This window comes from Dermacentor albipictus, chromosome 5 (assembly GCF_038994185.2).
Source record: "Dermacentor albipictus isolate Rhodes 1998 colony chromosome 5, USDA_Dalb.pri_finalv2, whole genome shotgun sequence".
In the NCBI taxonomy this organism is placed as follows: Eukaryota; Metazoa; Arthropoda; class Arachnida; order Ixodida; family Ixodidae; genus Dermacentor; species Dermacentor albipictus.
In genome coordinates, this window is record NC_091825.1 from 127,513,463 (window position 1) to 127,529,126 (window position 15,664).

At 44.7% G+C, this 15,664-nt stretch overlaps 1 protein-coding gene and 2 non-coding genes across 3 annotated transcripts; all 3 read left to right on the forward strand.

Moving 5' to 3' along the window:
• Positions 1-3,440: 3,440 nt before the first annotated feature.
• TRNAK-UUU (transfer RNA lysine (anticodon UUU)) lies at positions 3,441-3,513 on the forward strand. Its single transcript has one exon. It is a non-coding gene; the product is annotated as a tRNA-Lys (tRNA).
• Positions 3,514-4,992: 1,479 nt separating this feature from the next.
• Positions 4,993-8,430, forward strand: LOC139060578 (uncharacterized). Its single transcript, XM_070539726.1, has 3 exons — positions 4,993-5,141; positions 6,241-6,348; positions 7,464-8,430. Exons 1-3 carry the CDS (start codon positions 5,115-5,117, stop codon positions 7,749-7,751), a joined length of 423 nt encoding a protein of 140 aa, XP_070395827.1. The 5' UTR covers positions 4,993-5,114; the 3' UTR covers positions 7,752-8,430.
• Positions 8,431-12,867: 4,437 nt separating this feature from the next.
• TRNAK-UUU (transfer RNA lysine (anticodon UUU)) lies at positions 12,868-12,940 on the forward strand. The gene has a single exon. It is a non-coding gene; the product is annotated as a tRNA-Lys (tRNA).
• The last annotated feature ends 2,724 nt before the right edge of the window (positions 12,941-15,664 follow it).

Below are 15,664 nucleotides of genomic sequence, written 5' to 3' on the forward strand. Positions count from 1 at the left end.
ATTTATATAAACGTTTAACAAAAAGTAGTGAGTACCCATTCACATCATCGTCTCAAGCGAAATGTTCAAAACATACGCCAAATGCAGCACGTGACTTCGAGCATCCCTGCAATGGGAAATGGCGTAGCGCACACATTCTAAAGGGTGATTGAATTATTTATCACGCACTAGAATAATCCAGGTTTCGTAGAAATCGATTGTTACGCTAAATAAAGCAAGGAAGTCAGAACCAAAGTTTTGGTGTCATATGCTTTAAAGAGATATGCGTGGGCTTCCAGATAAGATTCAATATGTATATATATATATATATATATATATATATATATATATATATATATATATATATATATATATATATATATATATATATATATATATATATATATATACACCACGACCTACTGGAACTCCAGACCTGCACAGATATGCGGCTTCTATGGGAGCAGCTTGCGCCCACTTTCGTTCAACCGACTGCCGTAGGTGGCGCTTTTATAACCTGTTCGTCTGCTAAGCGGTGGGCGGTTGTGCGGCGTTGTAAGTAGTACGGAAGCTGTTGTGTTGCGACGAACTGCTTCTCTAGTTGACGATTTTTGCTAACACAGTGACAGAGATGTCACAAGGCTTTGGTCGGTCACTTGGCTCCAAAAGTTGACTCCCCGAACCTAAAAAATGTCGGAGCGTGTAGTCCGCTGCTCTCTAAAACAGCGTTAAATAGCCGCTCCCACTGCCTTTTCCAAGGAGATTATTATAAATCGCATTGTGTATAGAGTTCGCAACGTACCCAACAGTTTCATTGTACACGTTGTAAAATTCGCGTCTGCGCTCTTTAGAAACTTGAAGCCACCGTAATGTTCGACGACAGAACGATTACCACTCATTTTAACTCTTAAAAGTTGTCCGTGAATGCGTCACGAGTTCAAAAAGTGAATTACGCACACAGCTTCACTGCGTACGTATCTTCAGCACCACCGTTATGCTGCCGCCGTACTACGCGGAAAAGCTAGCTTTACAGTTTTAAAAGAGTTCCGTGACACGATTTTTAGGCCTGCACTGCAGCACGTTTTAAAGCACTGGGATCGCTTAATTTTTTGCAAGCTTTCTACTGAGCTAGACATCCAACGATATTAAAAACAAGATATGCTCACCTTCCCTTGAAACAGAATCGATCAGACTATTGCACATATCGGTTGGAGGACTTACTAGTGAATACTTTTACTATACTTTTACGAGATCATCTTCCTTTCAATACGGCACACAGTAGTAAATCCTAATGTCATCTACGACATTAGGCTGTCTGTAATCAACTAAAGAAAGCTAGATTATCCTATGAATCTTCTTAAGACAATTTTTCCAGTCTCTTAAGGAGGCTAGGAAAGGGAAATTTATGCCGTTGATCTAGCATTGCAGCGGCCACCTATGCTCGTTGTTTACATTTCTTGCACCGCTCATCGTCTTCTAGTTTCATTATTCAAACGCAAAGCATTCGCAAATATGTCTTCTTTTGTATATTTGTGAATTTATTCATTTACCGCAAAAACAAGCGCTTTGTGCCTGCCGAAATGGCAAGACAAGCGCTGAACAGATCGCAGAAGCAGACGACAGCGAACAGGTTATGACTAGCGCCACTCTGCTCGTACGTTCTTTCCCTAGCGGCAAAAGGGGCGAACTAGACCAGGCGTGTTGGAGGAGGGAGATCTGTGCAGGTCTGTAGTTCAGTAGGTCGTGATATACACACACACTCACATGCTTCAGGATAGCACTTACATTTATTTGTTCTCGCGTTGCGTGTTTGTGTGTGCGTGTTTGCGACACGTAGACGGATAGCGTCTACCACCTAAAGTTCGACCCCTTGAGGAGGAGTCGAGTGCGTTAACCGTCAAATCGCGATTTAATATGTATTACCGAACTGCAACCCAACTTTGTACTTTGACAAAGTTAGACTGCATGCCACATTTTTACACTTCCAATGTTTACCAACATTCGTCGTCAGGTTGGGCTATATGCTTTTCACATCGTACCGCACTGTACGAGGAAGAGTAAAGGGGATATGAATTAGCTATAGTGGAAGGTTGACGTGTTTCACCGTCATATATATGTCACATATGCAATCTTTAATATGTGCGCGACATATAAAGAAAGAAGGCACACCTGCCTTCGAGGAAAGCAAGTGCAGCGGTATAATCCGATGACAATAGCGCATGTTGGAATTTATTTGGCAAATGTCAATATGAGCAAACATCCGAGGACGTAAAATTCTGACCTTTAGTGCGATCTGCTTGGAAGGAGAGAAAGCTGAGCTAGTTGGTAAGGATTCATTATGCAAAAAAGATGAGGCGTGAGGAGAAGACAAGAGAAGAAACGGGGACAACACAAAGGTTTTTTTTTTTGCATAATGTGCGATCGGCATAACTTTAACTGGGCACTTTACTGCAAGAATATTCTCCCGCGAGAAATGCAACAGGACATACATTTTTCATGTAGCCTAATTTACGAGGGAATCCCTTGCGAATTAATTACATAGTAGGGTCCTTCGTTCTCGGGTTTAATATATATATATTTTTTTTGGATTCGAAGTGGTAGAGGTGGGGGTTAAAGTTCGGGTGTTATTCTTTAAAGAGGAAAACCGGGAAGTAATGGGGGAATTTTGTAGTCTTGCGTGAAGACCGGTGGAGGACCGGGGGTTTTGTTGTCCGGCAGCCCAAAATTCAGGATCTTTAATTTTTTTTTTGCTATATCCTACAAACAATTAACGCAACTAACGGTCTGTACACAAGCGAATTCACCAAAGAGCTGAGCTGCTCGCAAATCGTCTGACAGACTGATGGATCCCTACAAATCCGCATTGTCAGGCATTATTAATACGTCTAAAAGAAACCGCGCATTAACAAAAACAGATAGAGACGGGTTCGATGATTCCTACTTTACATTTTTCTTGCATTTTCTTAACATGTATTAATGTGCTTAGTTAACCATACCCTTTCTAGTGTTACACTTCGCTTATTACCGCGATCCCGTGGTCGTGCTACCAAGGTTGTCACAAACCACGGTAGAAATATATCCCACATGGCACAGCTTCCCGCTGAAAGAACATCATATACAATACGGCAAGCCTCCCCGTGATATATAAAGCTACAAACAAGCCGATCCCTTATTTTATGGTAGCAGCAGGTGTAAATAATTACTGGTGGTCAAGTCACCGTACGGTGGAGCGGTCGGTTGGAAAAAAGGTAGTCAACGCTCGCGTTCGGTCCGTATCTCTCGGTACAGACGAAACGGACGGACCGTGAGGTACGGACGTTTTGTCACGACAAAAACAACGCAGACCTGGAATTCCTGCCGAAATTATGTACATACACATTGATTACTAAATTATTGTCTCAGATGTTTGTATTTTTTTATATTTTTAATTACTTGTTGAATAAGGGACCGAATTCCTAGCGGCCCGGGTAGCTCAGTCGGTAGAGCGTTAGGCTTTTAACCTAACGGTCCAGGGTTCGAGCCCCTGCTCGGGCGCGTGTTTTTTTTTTAATGTTTTTTTTATTATTATTCTTATTGTGATAATTTGTGTACGTTTGCTACAGGAGGGACAGGGTTTCGTACAATACCGGGCCGGCGAGGCGTTCGAAGAGAATGTTCGATGAGTGTCCTCGTAAAATATGCAGGATATGAGTCAACGACACGATGTTTCAAAACATTTTATGCTCTTCAAAGGAGCACTATATAATAGCCCTAAAATTTTGTCTATATCTTCCTTCGCTGACAAAATAGTCACGATATGAATTAAAATGATTGAACGCTTTCCTTTTATTCCCCTACCTGCCGGCGTTTGTGGTAATATATATATATATATATATATATATATATATATATATATATATATATATATATATATATATATATATATATATATATATATATATATATATATATCTTCCATCTTGCTGAGTACGTTCTTTGTATGCCTTTATTTTCTTCATTCCATTTTCCCCCGATCCATTTACTTTCGATATCAGCTTGAATATATAGTCAGCTTTTTATTGACCTGTACACCCTGTAATTTATATCCGATTCTTGGCCAATTTCCAAGAGTCGTATAGCTACTACTGCTACAACGCTACTATGTGCGGTACGTTCCCGTGAGTATATTCGTGAGAGAAGGCCAAACAAGGCAGAGGTTCACAGGAGGACGGAGACATGAAATGATCAGCGGTGGACGGAAACCGAAGAGAAAAGTGCAGTGCCGTATAACAGTCTCTCGTTGGGAGGACACCTGAACAGCCCTGCACAGGGGAGGGGTAAGGCGAATAAAAGAAGGGGAGAGGAAGGAGGCCGCCCCAGTCGAGCAGCAAGGCCGACCGCCCTAAACTACGTTTAGATACCCTCGTGTGTGTGTCAGAGAGAGAGAGAGAGATGTGAGAGTGGGAAAGGCAGGGAGGTTAACCGGAAAATATTCCGGTTTGCTACCCTGCGCTGGCGGGAGACACCCTTGTCGCAGCACAGAAGCAGTAGATACTGTTACCTACCATTATCAGCTTCACCGTAACCATAACCTCTTTCATTTTCATATCCTGTCTCTGTCGTTGAGCCAAGCGCCTTCCACACAGCGAAGTAGCAGGTCAGCGGCATGCACAGCCGTGAGCGAAATTCCGAAGATCACAGATGTCGCGAAAAGAAAAAAAAAAGGCGGGGGAGGGGGGGGGGGTTCTTCACTGTCTAGGCGCGCAGGCTAAGATCAAGTTGCACAACCTACGGGCACCACTCTTCGAATAGTGTAATGTATTAGTACACTACCATGTTGCGGCTTTGCTATAGAAGAAATTTGTGTTCTTGGCTGATGCTGTGGTCTCTGGAATTTTACACTAGACATGTGCGTTACCCAGGCCAACCCCTTCGATTTTCTCGTATTACATTCCCCCCCCCCCCTCACCCTTGCTGAAGCGCTGGCTCCAGCCTGGCACATACCTTGTTCGACCAGTAATGAGAGAAGAAGAAGACGCCCACGCGAACTCACGCTGCATCGCCCAGGATCCGAGCGAGAAGGACAAGAGCAAGGACAAGAAACAAGAAGCACGTCAGGACGTCAATCCTCTGCGTCGCCGTCGCCCACCAGTGCTATGAGCACGAAGCTGACATATGGCGAAGTAAGCAGCGTCGGTGGCTATGCGTCATGCACACACGCAAGGTCCCGACGACAAGGGCGTAAGATGCGCAGGCGAGGGCGGCCTGCCCCTAATCGGGTGGTGCGATGGCATTAGAAATTTGCGGATGGGATATCTCCTTGAGCGTTAGCGTTTTTTACACTTTTTGTATGTGTTTATGCACGAGCTTTGTATCAGCCTCCTGATCGCGTATGTGCGGCCCTCCCCTTCCCGGAAAACCTTTGATTAAACTTCAATTGTCAGTGAGCGTCTGCCCTGTCCACTCCTTTTTTGTTCCCGCCCCTATTTCCGCTCAACGACACTGTACACGGATTAGGCTAACGCAATACAGAGTTGGAGATCGCTGACCTTCCGTACTGCAGTGGCCACAAATTTAGGCTGTGTACATGACTGCTGTTCGCTGTTTTGAGAAAGGTGTTGAGCAATTGACAAATGTTACTCTTGCCTTGAGACAACAGTAGGGATTGGTTGGGGGATCCAGGGTGGGGGGAAGGCTTCCCCCGAGGAACTTCAACCTTGACAATACTGAACGTGCAACAATAAGCTTCCCCTCCCCACCCTCAACTCTTAATTTTTTTTTCTTCCCCCCAGAGGCTACAGCTACCCTGGAACCGCATGGTTCATGGTTCAGGCAGAAGTTTCCGCCGACCATCCACCATCAGAACACTCAACTGTTCTGAGAAGAGAGTAGCAGGGAGTCAGTTCATCTTGAGGAACGACCCATACTCTTCAAAGCTGCGTGCGTAGGGCCGGTGTGGTGCGTAGACGCGCAAGGCGCAGCGCGTGCTGTCAAGGGATGTATCGCGAAAGAAGGTTGCACACTGGGATGCAAGCATGCATATGGTAAAGGCAACGTACGTAGAATCCATGTTCGAACGCGTGACAGACGAACGCGAATATATATGCGATGCACCTGCAGTGCTTCGTACCATGGATGGCTACGCGCTGTAATCGCGGCTGAATCATACGGAACATTTGGTCTGGCGTTCAACTACACTCTTGACTCAAAGATTGTAATTAATGAGGAGCTGCGACAGCGGTTGTTTATCACGTACACCAAGCCTCCGCGGTACGTGCGCAGGTCGAGACACCGCCTCTGGCAGACGAAAGCTCAGTTGCTCCCCAAGCGGACTACACTGACCACACCTTTATCCTCACCCAAACCAGCCACTACACCAGCACTGAGGAGGTAAGCACCACAGTAAATTTTAATATCTCCGGATGTCCCTTCCGTTGATCATCATGAGCAGTTGGCTGCAAAGCAGCGGAAACCAACTGACCATGTAAACCGGAATATAGGTCGCCCTGTAATTACGTAGGTGGACCTAAACTTGACTTGGCCAGACGGCGACTCACAATGTGCTAAAGACCGATATATGAATAGGACGATGAGCGACTTCAGCTTTCTTTTCTGGAAAAAATATCGACCTATATTCCGGTTTATACGTAAAGGCACACACATACACGCTGTCGATACCCATTAATTTTATATCGGTTAATTCGACTTCTCGCTTAATTGAACGCACTGGAAAGTTTGGGCGGAAAACTTACATTGCTACGGAATTAAAACTCGTTTAGTTCGAACTTAAAAGCATATCGTCTTGGTTAATTCGACGCCCACCGTCTCCCCCTCATGCGCACAGCGGTTAAAACAAGAAATTCAGCAGACTGTGCCACGTACTGCTTCCCTAAGCGCGAAATTGTTTTAGTTAAATTTATTTTTTATCTATTGGTGGCCGACGTTCCATCCGAACCTAAAGTGTCGTATCACACTGAAACAGCCTTTAAACATGTTAGCTCGCTTCTTAAGTCGCCGCTTCAAGACGAAGAAAGAAAAAAAAAAGGCTTTACAGGCTGCTTCGGAATTCATTTTTACCATCTTTCTTTACTTTGACCTTTATATATGTTGTCATATACACCTGTCCAAGTTTTTCACGCCTCTCATGTTCTACGCATTGAACGGTCTACAAATCGCGAGCTCCTTAACCATAACGTTCCAAAGTCAATGTGCGAAGGAGAGTAAAAAGCGCTGGCCACTCTCGATCACTTTGACTCCAGAGCTAGGACTGTACGACAAACGATTCGCACCCTGAACTCTGGTCTGGTCTTTGAAAGTGGCTTGGAACCTTTCGACTAATATGGCGTACATAAGTTTCTTGCACACCGTGCTTGACACGAGGGCCTTATTATTAGCCACGCGGCTCCCTTCGACAAGGATACGTGTCGCTGACGAAATCGCCTCTTGCTTCCGCTCGCACCAAGGCGTCTTTCTTTTGTTTTCCCCCTTCCCACGTCTGGCCTCAGTCGTCCAACGACCAGCGCCCCAGGCGCAAGCCAGCCGTCAAGTGCAGCTGGGCTTCCCTCGCGCTGGCCGGCTTCGTGGCGACCGTGGTGGGGACGCTCATCGCGCTTGCCATCGGGCTCATGCACGCCCACAGGCAGGCGCTCTCCCTGGGATCCAACAAGCTGGACCCAGGACCAAATCACAACCCCAACATGACGCAGGATGATCCAAGTACCTCGACGGACCCCGGCAACGCGCAAATCAACGACACGGACCAAGCCATTATGTTCGTGCTCAACGTAGACTAGTAGACGTTTTTATCCGTCCACGTAAACGCATTTCTAGATAATAGAAACACAATTATTGGAGGACCGGTCTTGCAATTTTGCCCGCCGTGCGCATCACTCGTCGTCGCTTCGGGAAGCGGCCGTCGCCCGACCGACTGCCGCGCGACGCAACTAATACGCAACTGTCGCGCGACAGTTGCGTATTCCGACTTCCGAATCGCGCGGTATCCCTTGATGCCACTGATGCATGGGTTGGTGCAGTAGTCGAAACCGCATTCTGATCGCCTCGTCGAAAGCTTAAGACGACGGGATAATAAGAGAAAGATGGTGAGAAAGACGAAGGGTGCTGCGCGTTCTGACGGATGTGAATAATCCACCCATTTCTTGGCCCAACCCCCATCGTGGGTAGGAGCCACACGGGTTAATGGCTACAACAACAGCAACAACGATAGCAGGGCACCAATTAATATTATCCCGTGAGGAATGCGCGGAAGCGCAGAATGAGAGAGCAAAGAATGGTTTACACCAAAACCTCGTTATAGCGAAGCGAAAGGGGCAGCCTAAATTACTTCGTTACATCCGATACCTCGTTATATCCATTATTGGCATATGTTGCAATCTATGCCCGATTGGGTGCTCAACATTAAACATGCATAGAAGAAGCAGATTTCGAGGCCTGCATTTGAGGCCATGAAATTTTAATAAAACAGCAAAAGAAATCATCGGTATATATATATATATATATATATATATATATATATATATATATATATATATATATATATATATATATATATATATATATATATATACCGATTAAATATATATATATATATATATGTATATGTATGTATATCCAGGAACTGATAGGCACGACGTAATGCTAAGGCATTTCTCTCGCATTTACCGGTAAATCTCTACTGATGCTTATCTTCTTGTTTCGCGGATCACTCTAGTTCGCTATATCCATGGGTAGGACAATTTTACTTATTGAAAGCAAGGTATTATAAGCACACACATCTATACGTATTTTAGGGCGAATTTCACTCCCTTCGTTATATCCCCTTTCGTTATAACGAGGCTTGAGCCGTATGAAACTTTGCGACCATTGGAACACACTGACCGGCCCATGCGTCAGCGTTTTGGGACCACGCACTCACTACCTCTGGTTTCCTTGACGTGCAGAGATTGTAAACAAACCCTACGGCCGGGCCAAGAAGCCGCGCACCATTTGACGCGCTTTTTGAAATGGTCCCCTTAAAAGAGGACATGATTGGTGGTTGTTTGAGCGTTCAAGGAATTCTGGTACGACACCACAGTTATGAAGTCTAGCGCTATCTGACAAACCAAAAGAAGAAAAAAAAAGGATACAATACTTTTGTGTCAGTATATATCCCTTCAATAATGCTCACAGATTTGAAAGCATTTTCGACATAAAGTGATGTGGCTTTCGTGTGTTCGGGCTGTTTTTGTTAAGAGAGTCTAATAGCATGCTGATAAAAGAGTTTGATAGCCGAGTCTGATAGCATGCTGTAATCCTCCTTTTTTCTAGCTGAGGTGAGCTGTCAGCTGTCAGCCGAAGTGAGCTGTCACGAGGATCTATCATTAGCGTGGATACTTTAAGATAATCTTTCGCTTTTACGTCCGTTCTGGCTCACCAAGACTCCGCTCATGGTATGACTAAAGATTGTGGTACTCGAGATGTGCGTTATTGCAGCTTGACTTAGCAGTGTCCCTTTAGCTTTAGCTCAGGACCAACTACATGTAAAAAGCAGTTCTCATGATGAGACAACCGTTGTACCGGTTTGAATGAAATTTGGTGCATTTGAGGGAGAAAGTTCTAGCAATTGTAGGATGTATAATTTTAATTTATCTCACAGTTTTACGACTGTTGCCGAAGATTGGCAAGTTTCGAAAATTTAGTTGAAGCACGAAGTCTGCAAATCCGCACCTCTGCACGAACAGCGGCTATCATAGTTCTGTAATCTGTATCTGTTAGATCTAAAGCGGAACAAAATTTCGTATACGAGTTTACGCCTACGTGAGATTGTTACAACAGTTACGAAGGTTTTGTAGAAGTCCTACTCACTAATAAATTATTAGTGTATTTGAGAGCGAGCCCTGTATAACACATTAATTTTATCCACTTGAGATGTCTTAATTGCTATAGGTAAAGCTTACAGATTTATGATAGACTTATTTATTAGTTACACAATTGAAAACCTTGCACTTGCACTTTCTTTTCATTTACATTATTTATTATTTATTTGTCAACTGGATTCCTGCATGCTATGCAGTCAGTATAGATTTTAACTTTCTTCCCTTTAAATGCAACAGATCGTTATCAAATTCGGTTCAGCTGGATGTCGAGCAAGACGATTTCTCGTTTCCATTTATGTCTATAGGAGCTCCCGAAAAAGACCTTCGTCTTACAGCAACGCTTGAAGAGCGACAGCAAAAGTAGCAAGAGAATTAAACAAGATCATTTCGTGCTGAGTGGAGCTTCTTAATTCAGCAACAATTGTTAGCTCGTATTATTAATTATGAAGTTGCTGCTGCAAGGAGAATTCTTTCAAGGCCTCCAACTGTTCATAGGCACTTTCAGAAACGAATGAATAAATGAACGTGCCCTGTGCAGTCAGTGATGTCAGGTGAACCTGAGGATGCTTCTGAAGGCCGAAAAATTTATTGCTGTTTGGTATTGTCCTACTGCCAATGTATGGAAATGCACGGACGCTTAACCGAAAAGGCAAATTAATTGAAGTTGAATTAACGGTAGTTTTTTTTTTTTCTGTATACTAAACATGAAAGCAGCAGCACAGAACAGGGGTTATGCTAATAAGTTTACTTGTGTTTTGTAAGAAACAGAATTCTTAGTGCCACATATTAAATAAGCAATTTTTTTTGTGTGAACAAATGACCTTATAAAGGATTCCTATATTGCTGACATACTAACAGCATCGGAAGTTTATGAAACACAGGTTCTACAAAAAAGGTTTCTAGACCAGTTTGTTTGCTGGTAGTGAAGAACTGCAACACTGTAGACTGATTGTATGTTGCTACAGATTGCAAGTCTGAATTGCTGGATGCATAAGTATATTATTATTATTATTATTATTATTATTATTATTATTATTATTATTATTATTATTCATTTATTTATTTTTGAAGATGCAGCACTGTGTAAACATTCCATGTTGATAGTTCATGTCTAAGTTAAGTCCCGAGCTTGAACTGCATACCTTTGAGCTGTGACGGCTGCAATGTGTACTCCTGAATGACTATTTAACAAAGTAAAAAGGAGAGAGGGAGAGAGAAAAAACGAAGAACAAGTTATGAACCTGCATTTTTCTTTATTGGCAGAGCACAGAAACATGCTACACGACAAAGCGCTTCAGCTGCACGGCACTTTTGCATCGTGTCTCTCATTAGCTTCACGGCGAGGGGGGCCAGTATCAAAAATATGACCGTAGGTAGTTGGACCAGCTGTTGATTCCTCAATCAAATTGGCGAACAGTGCAGAAGCCTGCTTTGCTTGACAGCTATGACAGAAACAACGCCACGGTGGCTCCCAGTGCCATATACTGTAACTGCTGAACGCACACCTTTAGATAAATTTAGAAAAAAGATTCCACGGGCATCCCACAGTCCTGTGTAAACCGGAACTCATCATTGTTGAGCGTCATTGCTTCTTTAACACTACACAGTAGTTCCGATTGCGGAAGCGAATAAAAAAGGTCTTCAACATCAACACTGATCGCTCAGCATTTACCTGGATTATTTTCTGTTAGGAAGGCTACGATTTCTTCCGAATGTCTTATCAGGAAGGGGTCATTAAGACGAACTGAAGACAGTAAATTATGCAAAAAAGTTGAGACTGTGTGCTGCCACGTTCCTTTTACAGAAATAATAGCTCGAAAAGGAACTTCCGGTTTATGTGTCTTAGCACTAAAAAATATGTCGAGGTGCAGACCCTTGGAATGTAACTCCCGACGCGAGGCGCTCCAGACCAAATTTCTCAAGCAAATCAATTGCAGTTTTCTTCACTTTCTTTAAATTGGTAATTTTTGGAAAAAAATTTTTTTTTGTCAATCGCGGTTTTAGCTTTTTGTGCGTACAATTCAGGAACAACAACAAAGAAACCTTCTTTGTCCACAGTAACCAACCTAAGCTCATGCTTGACGAAAAAACGCCACACACCAGTTAGGTTGTCTTACTTACTAGACTGAGGTACAGTCCTCGCGACGCACTCAGTCACACACCTTGGTCGAAAGTCTTCAGTGACCCAACGAGAAATGGATCTAGACAAGCTGACCTTTTCCGGAGGTGACAGATCAGGTTCACAGGCAAACATTGGTCCCTTGCGCAGAGTGCTTTCGATGTAAGCTGCGAGTTGTTGACCGCCGAGCACAAGCACTTTTCCTTGGTCCCGCGTAGTCTTATCCTTCTTCGGAAACGAAAGACGAGCATGGGCCCAAAGGAATGGGCCTCAGCGCTCGTCCTGTCTGCTCCTTTCTGCGTCCGTGTTTCACTTCGCGCTAGAAGCCAAAATCGTATTATTAATACGTCTAAAAGAAACCGCGCATTAACAAAAACAGATAGAGACGGGTTCGATGGTTCCTACTTTACATTTTTCTTGCATTCTTGGAACATGTATTGCTGTGCTTAGCTAACCATACCCTTTCTAGTGTTACACTTCGCTTATTACCGCGATCCCGTGGTAGTGCTAACAAGGTTGTCACAAACCACGGTAGAAACATGGCACAGCTTCCCGCTGAAAGAACATCATATACAATACGGCAAGCCTCCCCCGTGATATATAAAGCTACAAACAAGCCGATCCCTTATTTTATGGTAGCAGCAGGTGTAAATAATTACTGGTGGTCAAGTCACCGTACGGTGGAGCGGTCGGTTGGAAAAAAGGTAGTCAACGCTCGCGTTCGGTCCGTATCTCTCGGTACAGACGAAACGGACGGACCGTGAGGTACGGACGTTTTGTCACGACAAAAACAACGCAGACCTGGAATTCCTGCCGAAATTATGTACATACACATTGATTACTAAATTATTGTCTCAGATGTTTGTATTTTTTTTATATTTTTAATTACTTGTTGAATAAGGGACCGAATTCCTAGCGGCCCGGGTAGCTCAGTCGGTAGAGCGTTAGGCTTTTAACCTAACGGTCCAGGGTTCGAGCCCCTGCTCGGGCGCGTGTTTTTTTTTTCAAATGGTTTTTTTTTATTTTTAATCTTATTATGATAATTTGTGTATGTTTGCTACAGGAGGGACAGGGTTTCGTACAATACCGGGCCGGCGAGGTGTTCGAAGAGAATGTTCGATGAGTGTCCTCGTAAAATATGCAGGAGCTGGGTTATACGTGGGCACAAAAAGCGACCAAGACAGCTTCGAAAGCGTACTGGGCAGGATATGTGTCAACGACACGATGTTTCAAAACTTTTTAAGCTCTTCAAAGGAGCACTATATAATAGCACTAAAATTTTGTCTCCATCTTCCTTCGCTGACAAAGTAGTCACGATATGAATTAAAATGACCGAACGTTTTCCTTTTGAGTTATTCCCCTACCTGCCGGCGTTTGTGGTAATATTGGCCTCGAGCTCCACCACTGGAAAAGCTGGCGCCACCGTCGGCGTGACGTGCTAGGAGGGATCACGTGGACATAGCGGCCGCGTCGGCTGCTTCGGGCGCGCCGAAGCGAGCTGAAAACGAGTTTAAATTCCCTCGTACGCTGCGGTTTTCATTTAGTGGCGAAATTTTCCCGCTTCGAGTGTCTTCTTTACAACGCTTGAAAGCACTACAACAGGTAGTGGCTGCCTTTGAAGGCGCCCGACATGGTAGGCTACTGCTCGGTGCCGCAGGGCCGGACGCACGTAACGGAGGCCGGTGTCAGCCTTATTCACACGTAGCCGCAGGACAAGAAGCTGTGTGAAGCTTGGCTCGCGAAACATAAAACCGGCAAACAGTCATCGGCTACAACTCGGGTATGCAAGCACAGACGCGGGGAAGATTTCTGCTACGGCGCCCGGTCTGCGATACTCTGAAAACGCGCACTGAGGCGCACGCCCGAGTCAGCTGCCTAACTAATGTCATGGCGGTTTGGTCTATCAACTTGTCGATACTATAGATACTGGCTAGTTCAGTGGAGTGGAAAGGCAGCGGTAAGAAGCACATTTGAAGAAAGCATGGCATATGGTCATGTTTGTGTTATGAATTAATGCACTGGATTACAAAAAAGGAGCAGCGGGAAATCGCACGCTGAGCACGCCGATAAACATACAGTGCGACGCAACTCGAGAAATAGTATCGAATGGTCAAAGAATTTTGAAGAAAAAAAAGATTGAATCGTCGCGACGGCACATCACAGTCCCCGTAGGCGTCGAAGTCTCTACAATGAAATTATTTTTGAACAGCTCTGATAGCGCCCGCGCAACAATGGTTGCTTGTATACTGTCAAATACTCATATTCTGCGGCCTAAAGCTCATGGCATGGTGCGAAAACGAGCGCGCGGCGAAAGCGAAACAGTGCGCGGACAAGCATGCAGACGCGCAGTCGGTCGCTGCGAATCTGCGCGATCGCTGCATTGAGGCTTCATTCTATTACGCTCCATTTAGTTATACAAACACTATAAGAACATATTTCACATAGTTTGCTCTCAGTGTTCCACCTACCTTTCACGCAAGAAGCCGGTTCGGCAGACTCCATCGCGGCGACCGTGCGCAGTGGCGTTCACTGTACGTATTCGGTAAAGAGATAGCGACTGTAAACGATTGTGTGCTTTCAGTTTGCCCAAGATTATTGTTTAGACAGTAAGAAACTTCTATCGTTTCGAAAGTGCTTACAGAAATGTCCGGGAAAGCTCGCGCGTGGTGTTTTCAGTGAGCGCTGACAGCAAAAGCTATGAGGAGCGCGCCACGTGATCCCTCATACTACGCCAGCCAGGCGCTTCCGATAGAGGGCGACTCCGTAACTCCTCGCCGCCAATATATATATAGCTTCCATCTTGCTGAATACATTCTTTGTATGCCTTTATTTTCTTCATTCCGTTTTCCCCGATACATTTACTTTTGATATCAGCTTGAATATGTGGTCAGCTTTTTGTTGACCTGTACACCCTGTAATTTATATCCGATTCTTGGCCAATTTCCAAGAGTCGTATAGCTACTACTGCTACAACGCTACCATGTGCGGTACGTTCCCTTGAGTATATTCGTGAGAGAAGGCCAAACAAAGCAGAGGTTCACAGGAGGACGGAGACATGAAATGATCAGCGGTGGACGGAAACCGAAGAGAAAAGGTGCAGTGCCGTATAACAGTCTCTCGTTGGGAGGACATCTGAACAGCCCTGCACAGGGGAGGGGTAAGGCGAATAAAAGAAGGGGAGAGGAAGGAGGCTGTCCCAGTCGAGCGGCAAGGCCGACCGCCCTAAACTACGTTTAGATACCCTCGTGTGTGTGTCAGAGAGAGAGAGAGATGAGAGAGTGGGAAAGGCAGGGAGGTTAACCGGAAAATATGCCGGTTTGCTACCCTGCGCTGGCGGCAGACACCCCTGTCGCAGCACAGAAGCAGTAGATACTGTTACCTACCATTATCAGCTTCACCGTAACCATAACCTCTTTCATTTTCATATCCTGTCTCTGTCGTTGAGCCAAGCGCCTTCCCCACAGCGAAGTAGCAGGTCAGCGGCATGCACAGCCGTGAGCGAAATTCCGAACATCACAGATGTCGCGAAAAAAAAAAATGGTTTCTTCACTGTCTAGGCGCGCAGGCTAAAATCAAGTTGCACAACCTACGTGCACCACTCTTCGGATAGTGTAATGCATTAGTACACTACCATGTTGCGGCTTTGCTATAGAAGAAATTTGTGTTCTTGGCTGATGCTGTGGTCTCTGGAATTTTACACTAGACTGTGCGTTAC